The sequence below is a fragment of the Macrobrachium rosenbergii genome, chromosome 21, assembly GCF_040412425.1.
Source record: "Macrobrachium rosenbergii isolate ZJJX-2024 chromosome 21, ASM4041242v1, whole genome shotgun sequence".
In the NCBI taxonomy this organism is placed as follows: domain Eukaryota; kingdom Metazoa; phylum Arthropoda; class Malacostraca; order Decapoda; family Palaemonidae; genus Macrobrachium; species Macrobrachium rosenbergii.
In genome coordinates this window covers 39,614,273-39,630,205 of record NC_089761.1, presented here as the reverse complement: position 1 = coordinate 39,630,205, position 15,933 = coordinate 39,614,273, and the positions used below count along the sequence as shown (strand labels likewise).

The 15,933-nt window shown below is 34.9% G+C and overlaps 1 protein-coding gene across 7 annotated transcripts in view; it reads right to left on the bottom strand.

The window, feature by feature from the left end:
- Positions 1 to 2,521: 2,521 nt before the first annotated feature.
- The window catches only part of LOC136849965 (solute carrier family 45 member 3-like), a 156,568-nt gene continuing 143,156 nt past the window's right edge, over positions 2,522 to 15,933 (bottom strand). For all 7 annotated transcript variants that reach the window (XM_067123487.1, XM_067123491.1, XM_067123489.1 and 4 more), the window contains 6 exons: positions 12,863 to 13,176; positions 10,904 to 11,090; positions 8,492 to 9,179; positions 7,870 to 8,116; positions 6,439 to 6,662; positions 2,522 to 5,549 (listed from right to left, as the gene is read on the bottom strand). In XM_067123487.1, coding sequence (XP_066979588.1) covers positions 5,289 to 5,549; positions 6,439 to 6,662; positions 7,870 to 8,116; positions 8,492 to 9,179; positions 10,904 to 11,090; positions 12,863 to 13,103 — 1,848 coding nt within the window. In that variant the 5' untranslated portion in view covers positions 13,104 to 13,176 and the 3' untranslated portion in view covers positions 2,522 to 5,288. The remainder of the gene's footprint in view (positions 5,550 to 6,438; positions 6,663 to 7,869; positions 8,117 to 8,491; positions 9,180 to 10,903; positions 11,091 to 12,862; positions 13,177 to 15,933) is intronic.

The following is a 15,933-nucleotide window of genomic DNA, read 5'->3' as shown; positions in this document are numbered from 1 at the left end:
TATAATCTGAGGCACGATGCTTCAAAGAAAGCAATTCAGAGTAACAAATATCAGCATGGCTTCGTATATGTTTGAGACATTATAAACAAACCACTTTATTTAAAATACTTCTATGATCTACAGTATTCGTTCGTTCATCGGTTATAGTAAAGATGGAAGTTTAAGGCAGATATTAAATTCTACATATTATTTTACCAAGAAATTAGTATAATATTCTAGATTTATAAACTAAATACATTAATTTCAATAGATTTTACAGTTTTTCAAAAGGTTTACTTGTATATTGAATTAAAACGAAATAATTTATGATGCTTTCGGACACAATGTTTTGATACTAGAAAAACATGTGTTCGGTTGTTGAGGCGACGTTGGCTTGACAATACTAGTAATATATCTTTACTTTTCGATTTAAAAAAGGTTGAATTTGTCTGCTATATAAAAATATTGTCATTTTATTGGGCTGCTCTGAAATTAATTAAGAGCCCGTGCTGGATAATCAATTCTTGCCAGCTAAATCTGAAACTGAAAACAACTGTGTGTGAAAATTGCAACTATACATGATGTAAATAGTCACACATTTGCTTTGCATTAGAAGCTATTTTTATATTATGTCTTTATACCAGACTGGTCTGAACTAAAAGCCTATTGTGACCTCACCTAGGCTTAACTTTAGATGGAATGGAATGGAACATAGAGTTTAGGCAAAGGATAATCACTGGGACCTATGAGCTCATTCAGCGCTGGAAAGGAAATTGAGAGTAGGTTTGAAAGGTGTAACAGGAGGAAATCCTCGCAGTTGCACGATGTAATAATTGTTAGGAGAGGGTGGATAGCAAGGGGAAGAAAGATATGTATGGAGGCACAGTAAAGGAATGAAAGGGGTTGTAGCTATGGGCGGATGGGAGGCTGCAAAGAACCTTTAGTAATGCCTACAGTGCACCCTGTGAGGTGCACTGATGGCACTAACCCCCTGTGGAGCTTAACCTTAGGTGACATAAATTAACTTGACCTTAGATGACTTAATTTATGTTTCCTTTTGGTAAGTGGTCAGACCTGTACCTATTTATGTATTGGTTAGTTGAAGCTAATAACTTTTTCTTGGACTACCTCATGTTTATTTGTAATGTGACAAACTTTTGTCACTGACTTCTTGTTTATACCTTCATGTATAATTTTGTTTGCCCAAAAGTTTTCTCTCTTCATTTGCATTGTGTGACATTCAGACCCCATGGTGAAAAAGAAGTGTGAAGCTGCATAACCTGTTTGTGTTTTTCAGTACACAAAAGTCCTCATTAATAATGGCTTTTAATAGTCATCAGCCCATGTAAACCACAGGTGACAGTGATTTACTAGAATCACAGGTTGCTAATTCCAGTGCATTTAGCAAGACAAAAGGAACATATTCGAACTGTATGATTAGTCAGGCAGTACAGTTGTGACTGCTCACACAAGTGCAATAGTTTCCTTCTAGATATGGCTATTGGTTAATACCATAAGGTCTTTGGATAGAGATAAAAAAACAACGTACTTTACTTTTAACCTGTTACTAATGGGATCTTAAATTCTCGCACCTTAGTAAATTTCAGCAGCATTTTTACTAGTACTACTTCAGATGAATGACTGACTGAATACCTGAATGGTGAACAGAACACCAGCAATGAAGTCCTTGCAGAAGCAGACAAGGAAAAAATCAGCCCACTATTACCGAAGTAATAGTATGCTGTATTTGCAACATCAAATACATATTTACTGTAATATACTAAATGGCTTTTTCACTTTTTTTCTGACATCACAATTGTTTTTAAATGGATGTTACCTTTTGTAACTGCCAACACTGCTGTACTCTTGTACTCACTTCTATTTAGCTACAAAATGCTAAGCCACTCAAATACAGGTCTGCTGATCAGTGTAGTAATCCAGTGGAATCCACATTCCAACTAAATATACCAGACTACCAACCACAAAATTAATGAGAAAAAATGAATCAACTCAACAACTACTGATTGGATGAACCTTTTCACAAAGATACTGCCATTACAAATTACATTTTTGTGAAAACAATACAATTAAGTAAGTATAAGACTTTTCTGGCTTCTGTGTTTTCATATTTCTTAATGCATCAACAATCCCAGCTGCTGCATTTGCATCAGTAAATGTATACACTCCCCTACATGAGGCTAAACTGGAGAATATGTACAGTACTTTGATTTCTGTGCTCTGGTTTTGACCTGTAATTTGAAAAATGTGGCAACCAGACGTTTCTAAAAAACGTAAGAATTCAGCCATTTACAATTCATAATACACAACAATCCAGCACTGCAAACAGAATTGTGGACCATTCTTTCCATCATAAATAGATACTGTATACAAAACTTAATTTTGCCCACTAGCTACTTCTCTATGCATAAGTTTGGAGTGTAGATACCATAGTGTGTGATACACGGCAACATTTTTTAAAACAATGTGATACTGTATATCAACCATCAATATGTAATCTTAAATATGCAATGAAAAACTTTCATAATTTTCAAAAGTTTATTAAACATCACTTAGCTTATGTGTGATTGTCCTGACTCCAACAGATTCTATATTTGTTCACAGGCATTCAACAGACTCAATTCTACCAGCAAATGGTTCATGGTAAGACATTTTCATGTTTTGGCACAAGTGCTCTGCTATGTAAATCATATCTGACAATCATGCCCAACATAAAGGAAAACTTCAAAGAAATGCTGAACACTTAATCATGAACTGCAACAATTTCACTTAATATTTGTTCATACTCCAACAAGCCTACACTTGATGAAGTTAAAAATGTACTGTGCACTATCTTACTTATGTACTGACATTTTAGAAAAACTTATCAATGCTGTATCAGAGAAAAAGTTCAATACAAAAATACAGTGAAAATATATTAGTTATAAAATTTAAGTACACATTATTCCGTTACTACAATATCTTTTGATCTTTATCATCAACATACTGTACAACCAAAAGAAGAAGATAAACATGTGAAGTTCAGAGGCTGACTTGAAAACAACCTACCTGTAAGTTTGAGATAATCTTACACTGTATGAAAATAATTTTAAAAATAAATTAAAAATGAGTTTCTAAAATACAAAGCACCATATGCAATACTTTCACTATCCATTTAAATATCATTATCTTAGGGGTGTGACAATGTTTAGAAGACTGTATTGGCAGTAATCCATATAAGACTAGTCTTTATGCCATATATAAAGCTCTACTCTTCATGATAGGTAATCATAACATATGAGTAAATATACTGGTTAACCATTTCCAATGAAAACAAAAGATAATTTCATAATGACCATGATATCAACATATTGTGCAATACTGTACCATGAAATCCATATAATGTTCATGGTGAACTCACTCACTCATACACTAGCACCATAGATGCTACATAATCAACCTCTACCTTTAAAACAGCAATGTCATTTACAGGTAAAACTGATTACAACTTGTGCAACAGTGAAGCTAACCATAAGCTACTCTGATTATATAAGAATTACCATTTTCATCCTCTAAATACTCTTTGTAACTGATAAAGTGAATTAACAGTGTGCGTTTACAAGTGTAGTACTAGGGTCGGCATATGCAATTTAACTCTACATCCCAGTCAAAAGAATATGCTATACAGTAAAGCTAGAGAGAAAGGGCTTCCAAAGCCTAAACAACCACTGAAAATATGAAATGGCTATCAAATGAAACCTCTAAGTCATATCTGAGCAATTTACAATGTTGCACCCAGGAAAGACAAAATAATTTGATTTTCTGGATGAGGATGGCTTTTGATTAAATTTTGGGTCTCCGCAACTTTACACAAACTTACGATCCTACCTACTTCTACTTTTGTTACTCAGTTACTGATATCACATGAATGCACTGCAAAAATAATGTATTTCAGATCAGATCAACAAGAGAGCAATGAATGGTGAAAGTAAAAATAAGGCCTCCATTCCAAAACTGTGTTTAAGCAGTTGGCTGGTCTGAGTGACAGGAAACCACAAACCTGCAATAATATTTGTACCTTCACTAAAAATGTTGAAGAGGAGTTTCACTCGAAACAAAGTACAACATGAACAACAAATACATTCAATATGTAGTTTTTAATTTAGAAAATAGGTTTTAAAAAACCTGTATGGGCTTTGTTTTAATTAAGGGAAAGTAGGCTATCCAAAATTTCCGAACTGTTCTAGTGATGGCCGAAAGTTATCACTCTCTGATCTTGTGCTGGGAAGACATTTACAGTCTGCAGTCCAAAAACAAAAGATGGCTTAACCATTTTTGGTTATGAAGCCACATTCAGATTAAACACATCAGTTAAATTGTGGGTTATTAAATAGATTTTGGGTTGTATATACTGCAAGGTTAGACATTAAGGCTTACTTTCACTCCAGATGATTCACAGAAATAAAGAATTTTGATTGATTCCAGTAACTTCAATCTAAGCTAAGTTGTATTAAGTTACCTTGTTTTCTTTAAATGACACTGCCTAATATTACGTACAACATTCCATGGTTCCCTTACACAACTGCATAAAGCAAGTACAAAAGAATTTATGAAGAAAATAAAAAATAAAACACCCATTCTAACAAGTTAGATCTTTTTAACAGTACTTTTATGCTCAATTATTTAACAACAATTTTTGCATCAATGAAAAAAATGCAATTAAATTCTCTCTAAAACCTAAAATATTTGTGCTTTTAGTCACTCGGGTATTTAAAAGTAACAATAAATACATAACTCAGCATATTTCAAATAAAAAGTAATTTTTATAAATAACTTCACTCTTTCTCTATACATCACAAAATCTACCTAAAGTAATGATATATCGGAAACTGCATGAAAATAATTTATAACCCCTTATGGCAACATCCTAAAATGTCTAACAAACTTCCTATCATATTCAAAAGTTATTAGTCTACTGTGGCATCATTACACTGTAAGTAGAAAAATGGTAAATTTTGGAAAATAAACAGCATTCAAAATTTTTTTTTTCAATTTTGTATAAAAATACTTGAGAAATATAAATCCGCTGATCCTTTCCCTAAAATCTACTAACTAAACACTCCCTAGCAGGTCTATAAGAATCTTTTTTGTGCGAATGCTTATGCTCTGAATTCACTTGACTGTAGTATAAATAAACAAGGTATCTATAACTTCAATTAAAACTACATTACAAAAAACCAACACAACTGAGGATACGATTACGGTATATCTTATCACAAAAAGACTTTTCAAGGCCCCTTTGGTGCTGACAGTTAAAAAGTCCCAGCCCTGAGTTGCATTAGCTGCTGATCGGTAAACACCACACGCGTGCTACAATACACTGCAACGACCCCTGTCAAAGCTGATACCACCATGTAAGGCAAGGCAGAGCCTGTCAAGTCAACGAGAGGGCCCATGAAGATTGACAAGATGATTTGAGCCAAGAAGTAAGCAATGTCCAGTACGGCCACATCGGTTCCCAGCCCCTTTTCCTCCTGTATATCTGCGCTGTTGTTGTTGTCCCACATGTACAACTAGAAAGGAAAACTCACTGAGTACCGTGCAAGACAAGTTTGTAGGGTAGAGAATAAACACATCACAATTTCTATTCTCACGCACGTTTCATATACTTTGTCAAATGTATGTTTGCAATAAATTCTTAAATGAAAACATCTTTAAATCCCTCACAGAATAATAAACATTCAAGATGAAATCTTTATTATCAATGTAAGGATTGTCACATGTATGCTTACAATATATTCTTAAATAAAAACATCTTTAAATCCCTCACAGAATACTAAATATTCAAGATGAAATCTTTATTATCAATGTAAGGATTGTCAAATGTATGTTTACAATAAATTCTTAAATAAAAACATCTTTAAATCCCTCACAGAATACTAAACATTCAAGATGAAATCTTTATTATCAATGTAAGGATGCCTAAAATTCAAAGAGCTGGCATTGCTAAAAATGAATGTGCTATTGTTAAATGTCATAATTTTATGACCTGAATTTTTTTTAGAATAGAAAATGGTCACAACATAAGTCAAATGAAGGAACATTGCAAATCAAGCATCATGCAATTACTGTACATAAAATGCATTCCATAATGATACAAGCAATAAAAGAGCTGGTACTGCTGTACTGAATCTTGTCATATAAACTGAAAAATGGTGCCACTTTTTGTACCAAGGACTGTGAGCTAATTTACAAAAATTACCATTTAAAAAAATCAAACTACAAATACTGTATTTACTTGCTACTAGAGTTTCCTGTTCTGATACAAAGAAATGACTTGTTCCTTGATATTAAAACAACAATAGCAAAGCAGTGGTTTGTACTTGGCATATTCATAACATCATCTAATAAAAAAACATTACAGGTAACGTGCAAAGTAACTATCTAATCAATCATACATACCTGCCTGTCCGAATTATACAATGTAACAAGCATGTTTGGGGTAGACGTGAGGGCAGCAAAGCCAATCCCTGACAAAGCTGTCACAACATTGAGGAAAGGCATTGTTGGAGAGACAATTGTTGCTGCCATAGTCAATGCGAACATCAGCAAGCCACCAATAAATACTGTTCGATGGCCTAAGAGACGAACTATATGTTGCTGTATGAAAAATGCATACATACAAGCTGAAAAATAGATAAATTGTATAAATATTCATATCAAATACAGTATATATATACATGACACAAATTTATACTCATCATACAAGTGAGAAACTTTAGGGAGAGGATTTTTTCTATCAAGAGCTTCTCACGGTATATTAATGTATTGTTATAAGATACTTATGTCATTAAAGGCAAATATTTAAAAAAAAAATTCTCTGGGATTCATTTCTAATCATCCCTTATGTCCATATGAGTACACATTTATTTCAGATACACAGTAAAGGAAAATATTTGAATGGTACTGAGCCAATTATTCAGTATTACAAAGTTTAATCAAGCCCCTGAATCAAAATTTGCAAAACTCACGAAGTCTATGCTGAATAATAAAAAACATTGTTCCTTTTTCATTTTTTCCTCCTATATTTGATTATGTCAAGAGTGTATGACTATCACACCAAACAAAGATGCCTACAAAAATATTCAATATTTCACATTTTGTAAGGATGCATAAGACAGGCATTTCAGCTGTGAATACATTTATACAGTGTTTGTAAAATGTAATTCCAGTGAACACTGACATTGTAATGATACACATAGTGTTTTCAATGATGGTTTGTGTGCGTATTCTTCCTGATAAATACTGTAACAGTTCTGTTACCATACCGTGAAGCATAAATTGTGTATTTTGGATGTCATTTTTACCAAAATATGGTATTGTCTACTAAAATAATTTAAAATTTGTCAACACTGGCTGATCATGACTTTCCTAGTGTAGAAAAATTGCTAGTTTCACTTTAGTGCATAGGTGTTGGAAGAGTTTTGGACCTGACTGTACATTATTTCCTTACAATCCCTGCTTCATTCATATTTACAAGAAGTCTACACTTTGTGACTATAAAATTTGTAAAAGGAAAGCTACATATGGAAATTAGCACTGCATTAAGCTACTTTTGCTATGAGCACAACTCTAACAATGTAAGACTTCCTATCTATACACAGAACCAGTTTTATAAGCTGATTACATTCTTATCTGCAATGTACACATATGCCGAGAGTAATGAAGTCATGACTCTTCCTCTTATGAAGCACAGCATTATAATTACTATTTACTAATGTGATCCTGGAACTTATATATTGGCTTTTGAAGAGAAATGCACCTAAATACCAAAACAAACAAAACAAATAACATGGCATAATGATTTTCTACCAAACTGCTTCAAGGGATCACCTGTGAGGCTGTGGAGAAAGAGTCCCCAGGATCCCATGCGGACGCCTTCATCATAAAGGACTGCTAACTTTGTGTGTTCCTGAGCATCCGGCTGTCCACCATACATGTACTGGCCTACAAAATCCGTGAAGAACATGTTGTGGCACATGAAACCCATCCAGCCGAAGAGTTCGGCAAGGAACAAGCGGCGCAGAACGGCAGGTGCCTTGGTCACTTTGTGCCATGTGCCAACAGGTAACTTAAAAACCTGAGGATGGTAAATGGTCTTTGATTGATGCTGAAAACTTTCAAATCGAATGATGAAAGTGTGGACATCTAATGAGATGACAAATATGTATCTTCTAATGCTCTAAGTTCAATTAAAAATTAAAGGTTAACAGTACTTTTGCAGACAAAAGTAATGTTTTTGCAACAGTTTTTCATATACAAAAAAGTGATGTTTAGCTTAATAGATATTTATATTTGATTCACAAGGGCCGTGAGAATTCATGCAATTCCTCTGGCCCAAGAAATAAACAAAATCTTATCTTAGAATAGAAATAAATATACGATATGCCAATAAAGCTACGTTGGACACAGGACAACTATTAAGCCATCCACTGTGACCTGGAATGGAACTCACCTGATATGGTAAATAAATTAGTATTTTCATAATTTTCAGCAGTATACGCAGCACATTATTAATGCACCTTTGTAACGTTATCTTCGGAAGCCTATTGATTTGATGAAGGAAACGATGATACCGCCACTTCAGCATTTCCGACGAGGAGAGAGTGAGGGGCGTCGTCTCGTCTGTCTCGCTCGAGCCGCTCTCGTAGCCTCCGTCGGAGGGGTGGTCCCTCACGATGGTGGTGCTGTCGCTGCTGAGGTCGAGGACCGTGATCTCCTCGTCGCTTATGCTGCCTTTGCTCTTCCCCAACAAAAACGGCGCCTCGGAGCCTATGTCGCGCCCGACTCGAATCTCTCCTTCGACGGGGTTCGAGAGCGTCGTTTTCGTCCGTTTGAACGGCTTTTCGTTTGCAAATACCAGCGTGAGGAACAGACACGGTAAGAACAGGATGAAGATGACAGTAAATGCAGTTTGTTCCTGTGAGCCGATCAGGAGTCCGACGGACGACCAGTCAACAGACACGATGAGGTACCCCAGGATACAGCCCAAGGAGATGCTAGCAGAATACACGGTGAATCCCTGCGTCTGTTCCCACTCGGGTGCTGTGGCCATCAAATCGGACAGCAGCGACTCACAGGGGTTAAATAGGGCCTGGTAACTATAGTCTAGGAGGATGACACCGATTGCCAAGATGATCATGCTGGAAACAGAGCAATGTAGCAGCACTTAAGTGTGGTTTTGTTCTGAATAATCAACAAGTATTTAAAAAATAAAATAATACAAGTAATTACAAACATACAAAATTGATGGACAGCTCTGACAGATTACAAATTAAAATGCTGAAGCTTCTAGCAATTTCATGATCTTTGTAATTGATTGTAGAAATACAATTACTAGTTATTTCTACCCTGCCAATGGTAAACAATGCTAATAATTGGGTGTTATGAACTTATAATTTATCATTCCAAGTCACTGTGCAGCGTGAATAATAATGAAACATTTTACATCTCGTGAAAATAACAGTGAACAAGTTAAAATCTTTGTCCATATCTACAAAACAGCCATTTCTTGTTTTAATAAATAACATTAATGAACCATTCATGTCTTGTTTATTAACTACAGGAAATAAATCACCCAACTCTTGTTTAGTAATTAAAAGAAATAAATCACCTATTTCTTGTTCCAGTAACTAAAATCAATGAATCACCCGTAGCTTGTTTAATATCTAAAGGAAATAAATCACCCATACCTTTTTTAATAACAAAAGAAACAAATCACCCATTTCTTGTCCAATAACTATAAGAAATAAATCTCCCATTTCTTGTTTTAGTAACTAAAATCAATGAATCACCCATTTCTTGTTTAATAAATGAAAGAAATAAATCACCCATATCTTGTTTAATAACTGAAAGAAATAAATCACCCATTTCTTGTTTAATAACTAAAAGAAATAAATCACCCATGTCTTGTTTAATATCTGAAAGAAATAAATCATCCATTTTTTAATAACAAAAAGAAATAAATCACCCGTTTCTTGTTTAATAACTAAAAGAAATAAATCACCCATTTCTTGTGTAATAACTATAAGAAGTAAATCACCCAACTTTTCTTTAATAAATATAAGAAATAAATCACCCATTTCTTGTTTAATACTAAATCAGTAAATCACCCATTTCTTGTTTAATAACTAAAATCAATAAATTACCCATATCTTGCTTAATACCTGAAAGAAACAAATCACCCATTTCTTGTTTAATAACTGAAAGAAATAAACCACCCGTTTCTTGCTTAATAACTAAATTCAATAAATCACCCATTTCTTGTTTAATAACTGAAAGAAATAAATCACCCATTTCTTGTTTAATAACTATAAGAAATAAATCACCCACTCCTTTTTTAATAACTATAAGGAATAAATCACCCATTTCTTGTTTTAGTAACTAAAATCAATGAATCACTCACATCTTGTTTAATAACTAAAATAAATAAATCACCCATTTCTTGTTAAATAACTGAAAGAAATAAATCGCCCATTTCTTGTTTAATAAGTATAAGAAATAAATTCACCTATTTCTTGTTTAATATCTGAAAGAAATAAATCACCATTTTGTAATAAAAAAAAGAAATAAATCACCAATTTCTTGTTTAATATATGAAAGAAATAAATCACCCATTTCTTGTTTAATAACTATAAGAAGTAAATCACCCATTTCTTGTTTAATAACAAAAAGAAATACATCACCCATTTCTTGTTTAATCACTAAAATCAATAAATTAATAATTTCTTGTTTAATAATAAAAAGAAATGTCAACCATTTTTTAATAACTAAAAGAAAAGTCACTCTTCTATTGTTCAATAACTGAAAGAAATGAGTCACCCACAACTGCAAATTAATTCAAACAGATGGAATTTCTTCGACGTACTGTAATCTCAAAGGAGTGGCGATGCTAAAAAGGCTGCTGATGACAGAGCTGTAGGGGATAAGGATAAGTGAGAGGAGCAGAACCGAAGCCAAGAACATGATGAACGGCCGACGCCGACCAATGGCCGACGTGCAGCGGTCGCTCCACTCGGCCAAGATGGGAACAGTCATCATGTCCAGAAACGGAGCTGGAAAAAAAAAAATAAGAAATTTTAAGTTGACGGCCACTGCCACAGACCTAATTAACTTTTGGGGGGATTTTATTTTCCAGCATTCATGTACTTTTGTCAGTGTAAAATTGATAACCTTCGATGAAATGTACAGTAAGTTCTGGTGTGTAAATGATTGGCTATTTATTTAGTAGGTGTTTCTCCTCTAGATCGAGAACGGGATGTGCTGTATATCAGGTCCACAATAATATTTTTTATAAAATCAACAAGAATACCATTGAATATTATTGTAGACTTGATATACAGCATTGACTATTTAGTTATCATGGACAAGATAACTCATGGTCAATCATTTACACAAAATGAGTGACTTCAAAAACCAAGCTATAACTTCCAGGATCACATCTGGTATATATAGTAATTATAATGCTGTGCTCCATAAGAGGAAGATTCATTACTCTGATTATGTGTGTACATTGCAGATAAGAATGTAATCAGCTCACAAAACTGGTTCTGTATATAGACAGGAAGCCTTACATTTGAGTTATTGTATGTCTACATTGTGAGAGTTGCACTCATAGCAAAAGTAGCAATTACCAATTTTTTACTGACAAAAGAGTACGTGAATGATGGAGAAAACACAATGTCGGCAATACTGGCCTAAAATGGAAGACTACAGTATTTGCAAAAATACAAAACTGAGATACTGAAGATTTGCAGATACTGCAAGTGGAACCCCTTAAATAAAGCATTGACGAACCATTCTGAAGCTGCAGTAACTTGTGGAATAGTGTTTCACGACCCCAATAGGTGGCATATCTCGATTTCGAAAATTTTGCAGATACTGCAGTTTTTCATTTTAGGGCACAATACACAAATAATAAAAATTCAGTTTCAGTGAATTAAATCAGTGATGTTGGTATTGCACCCTTTTGAAAATTTCACTGTAACTAATTAGCTAAGAAGTAATGTGTATTGTGCTAAATTGAAAAATAATTATACCAGTGTAAAAAAGTGACGGTTGTTAAACAAACCAACTGAAGTATCAATTATTGCTGTTAATCTAGGAAAGCTGGTTCTCATATGTAATTCCTCAAGGGGAACATTCCTGTGCCTAACCATTTCAGAAAATACTCCCATTGCTATTGCTATTTTACCTGACTCACAAAATACGGCCATTTTACTTTATCACTATATCCATCAGTCTAGATTACTGTTAATGAATGATAAAAATAAAAAAAATTGCACTGAAAACTGTTGTAGCATCTACAGACCGCGAGGCTGATGAGCAACGTAGCTGTCTACTCCAATGAGAAATACTACTGCACCCATTTACTAATTCACAAATGTAACTGGGGTGTATCTCTCTTATAATAAGCAACAAATGCTTCCTTGCTCCCATCTACTCTAGGACTGATAGTTGTTATACATACCTACAATGCTACACTCCAAAAATAACAGCCGTGTACCTGTTAAATGAAGAACACTGCCCTAAAATGGAAAAACTTTAGTATCTGCAAAATTGTCGAAATTAAGACATGCCACCTATTGGGCTACGGAAACACTAATACAAATGTTACTGCAGTTTCAGAATGATTCTTCAATGCTTTCCACGAGTATTTAGGGGGTCTCATTTGCAGTATCTGCAAAGTCAGTAGTCAGGGAAGGGAGTATCTATCATTTTTCTCAGTTTTGTATTTCTGCAGATACTGCAGTCTTCCATTCTGGGACAGAACAGGTGGCTACAGGAAGTCTGAGTTACACACAAAAACGATGAACGTTACACCCACCTACTCCGAGGATGATGGTCATAACAGTCTCCGTATATCCAGCTTTGAGCAGCAATGGAGGGATGTAGGTGAAGGCCGCACTGGATATGATCTCAACTCCACAAACCAGGGCATTGATTGCCATGAGGCGGGGCAAGCCCCTGGGCTGCTTTCGCAGCCTCCTTTGCGCGAGCACATTTGTATGGCTGTCGGATGACGGGCTTCGCGATACATCCAGTGGTTGGGGACCAGAAAGGTCCATGTAGTCCTGTGGGAGGTGATTCACACCATCCGTTTTCCTGGGAGTAGTCTCACCTTGCCCTCATATACTCATCCTGCAACAAAAACGAAAGGTAAGAAAAATAAAGGCTTTGAAACGCAAATGGAAATCTGCTACTGGAATAGAAATTTGTTTCTTTTAAAAGTAAGTTCTGAAAATTCATCAATAAAATGATCAAACTCTTGAATGAAACATACATAATCAAAACAGCCAGATCTACAAAGTTGGTATAAATTACATCAGTATTTATGTGGCGTGAGAAATTTTGTCATTGCACTGTCAATGGCTTTTCTTATTCAAACCAATGACTATCACACAGAGGCCTTCGGAATACATGCCTACACCATAGTGACCAATAGCTCTTAAAGGCTACCCAGTCCCTCTTTAAGTGGAAGAGACTGATAGCTGACAAGGGCTACCCAGTCCCTCTTTAAGTGGAAGAGACTGATAGCTGACAAGGGCTACCCAGTCCCTCTTTAAGTGGAAGAGACTGACAGTTGCCAAGGGCTACCCAGTCCTTCTTTGTAAAGAAACCACATCCTTCAGTGTAAAGCAGGACAGTTAAGAGAGGGGGAAGGGGGTCTCTCACCTTTTTTGACAAGAAAGTCTTCCACAAGGCAGTGGAGTTGCACCTTATTTGAGTATGCTTACAAGTTTGTACACCTTGCTCAAGGATGACCTACGAACAGCTGCAACACAAGGCTAACCTCATCTGTCACTAGGGAAAAGATTGAAATCAGATACAGTTTACCCTCCTCCCAGAGCACGCCATCACACCAAGTACTGACAATACAGCACTCAAAAGTTAGATTTTTCTCAACAAAGATACAGCTTTGAAGCTGACATGTGACATGTCACGGTTTCAGTACAGCTTCAACAGCACTTCAGTGTGGAATTTATATTTCACAGAGTATTTTCTAAAGCCTCTGATTTTCTATTTCACAGAATATTTTGTAAAGCCTCTGGTGAAAAGTCAGACTTCACCGACCTACAGAACCACGACCACAGTAAAATGAATTAGGTTCTTTACCCTTGGACATTATAAGAAACTGTTATTCTAAAGATTACTCGGTAAACTACAGAGATTCTCACAGTTGTAGTGAGGCTGAAATTTTTCAACTGTATTTTTCCACCAACCCTCTAAGGACATTTCAAGTGAGTTTGTTACCAAAATTCGAATTTTACAGGTAAATTGGTCATCAGCACAGGCCAATGCCCACTGATTTTGGAAATAAGACACCCTTCCTCTGCTTTGGTGCAAAATCAAAATCAGGGCAACGGATTTGCTCAGAGAACGTTTAGTTCAGAGAACGTTTAGTTCAGAGAACCGTTAGTTCAGAGAACATTTAGTTCAGAGAACTCTTAGCTTAGAGAACCTTTAATTCAGAGAACCTTAGTTCAGATAACATTGGTTAAGAGAACCCTTAGTTCAGAGAACCAATAGTTCAGAGAACCCTTAGCTCAGAGAACCCTTAGTTCAGAGAACCCTTAGTTCAGAGAACCCTTAGTTCAAAGAAGGAGAAATCCCTCTATGAGGCATCGAAGCACAAATATCAATAACCTACTTAGGCACAGATTTTGTCTTCAAACACAATTAAGTAATAATTTAGATATATATTTCTTCACCTCTAAAGGTGAAAGTTTATTGCAATTAGAAAGGTTTCTTTTTTGGTGTTAAAACTAAGGCCCATTTCCTTCTTCAGAGAGAGAGAGAGAGAGAGAGAGAGAGAGAGAGAGAGAGAGAGAGAGAGAGAGAGAGAGAGAGAGAGAGAGAGAGAGAGATTTTTATACTGCTCCAGCCATTATGCCTGGTCAAATATTCACCCCTAAAATACTTTTTTTCACCTGGCAAATACTTTTGAGAAATAGTTTGCGAACTTTGCCCCCCCAAAAAAAAAATTGGATTAATAAGGAAAAAAGAATAAGGCAATAAAAAAAGATTAATAAAGCCAAATAAAAAAAGAAGAGAAGACTTCTCCTACTACCCCTTTTATGAACTCAAACTTTAAATTACTTCTGCAACACTTTAAAAAAAAAAGGTCAGGCCCGAAGGCTATCTATTAAAACCTGGAGTGGCAACTTTGAGAGAACTCCGGAAAAAACGAGGATGAAAATAATTTGGCTACATTAAAAAATGAATTCGTCAGGATGAGAAAATAATTTTAGATGGAAAGTCTTGGGAACACAGAAGTGTGTAATAGTATTACTAGTACTTAGTAATGCTGGTATTAGTAATATTAGGGGGTACAGTCAAAACAGATAATGGTACCTAATAATAGCAGTTATGGCAGGTGGTGTTGGTGACAGCAGTAGTAGTAATGATAGTAGTAAACTCCACTGTATAGTGATAATGACAGAAGTAAAATCCACTAATTACAGGTGATGATAGTAATAAAATCCACTAATTGTAGGTAATGATACTAGTAAACTCCCATTAATAGTGGTATACTAGTAAACTCCCATTAATAGTGGTATACTAGCAAAATCCACTGAATAGTGACGATGATAGGAGTAAAATGACAATGACAGTAGTGAAATCTACTGAATAGTGATAATGATAGTAGTAAAATCCACTAATTATAGGTAATGGCAGTAATAAAAGCCACTAATTGTAGGTAATGATAATAATAAAATTCACTAATTATAGGTAATGATAGTAATAAAATCCGCTAATTATAGGTAATACTAGTAAAATCCACTGAACAGTGGTAATGATAGTAGTAAAATCCACTAATAGTAGTAAAATCCACTAATTATAGGTAATGACATATATATATATATATATATATACTATTACTGCTGTTAACTTAAA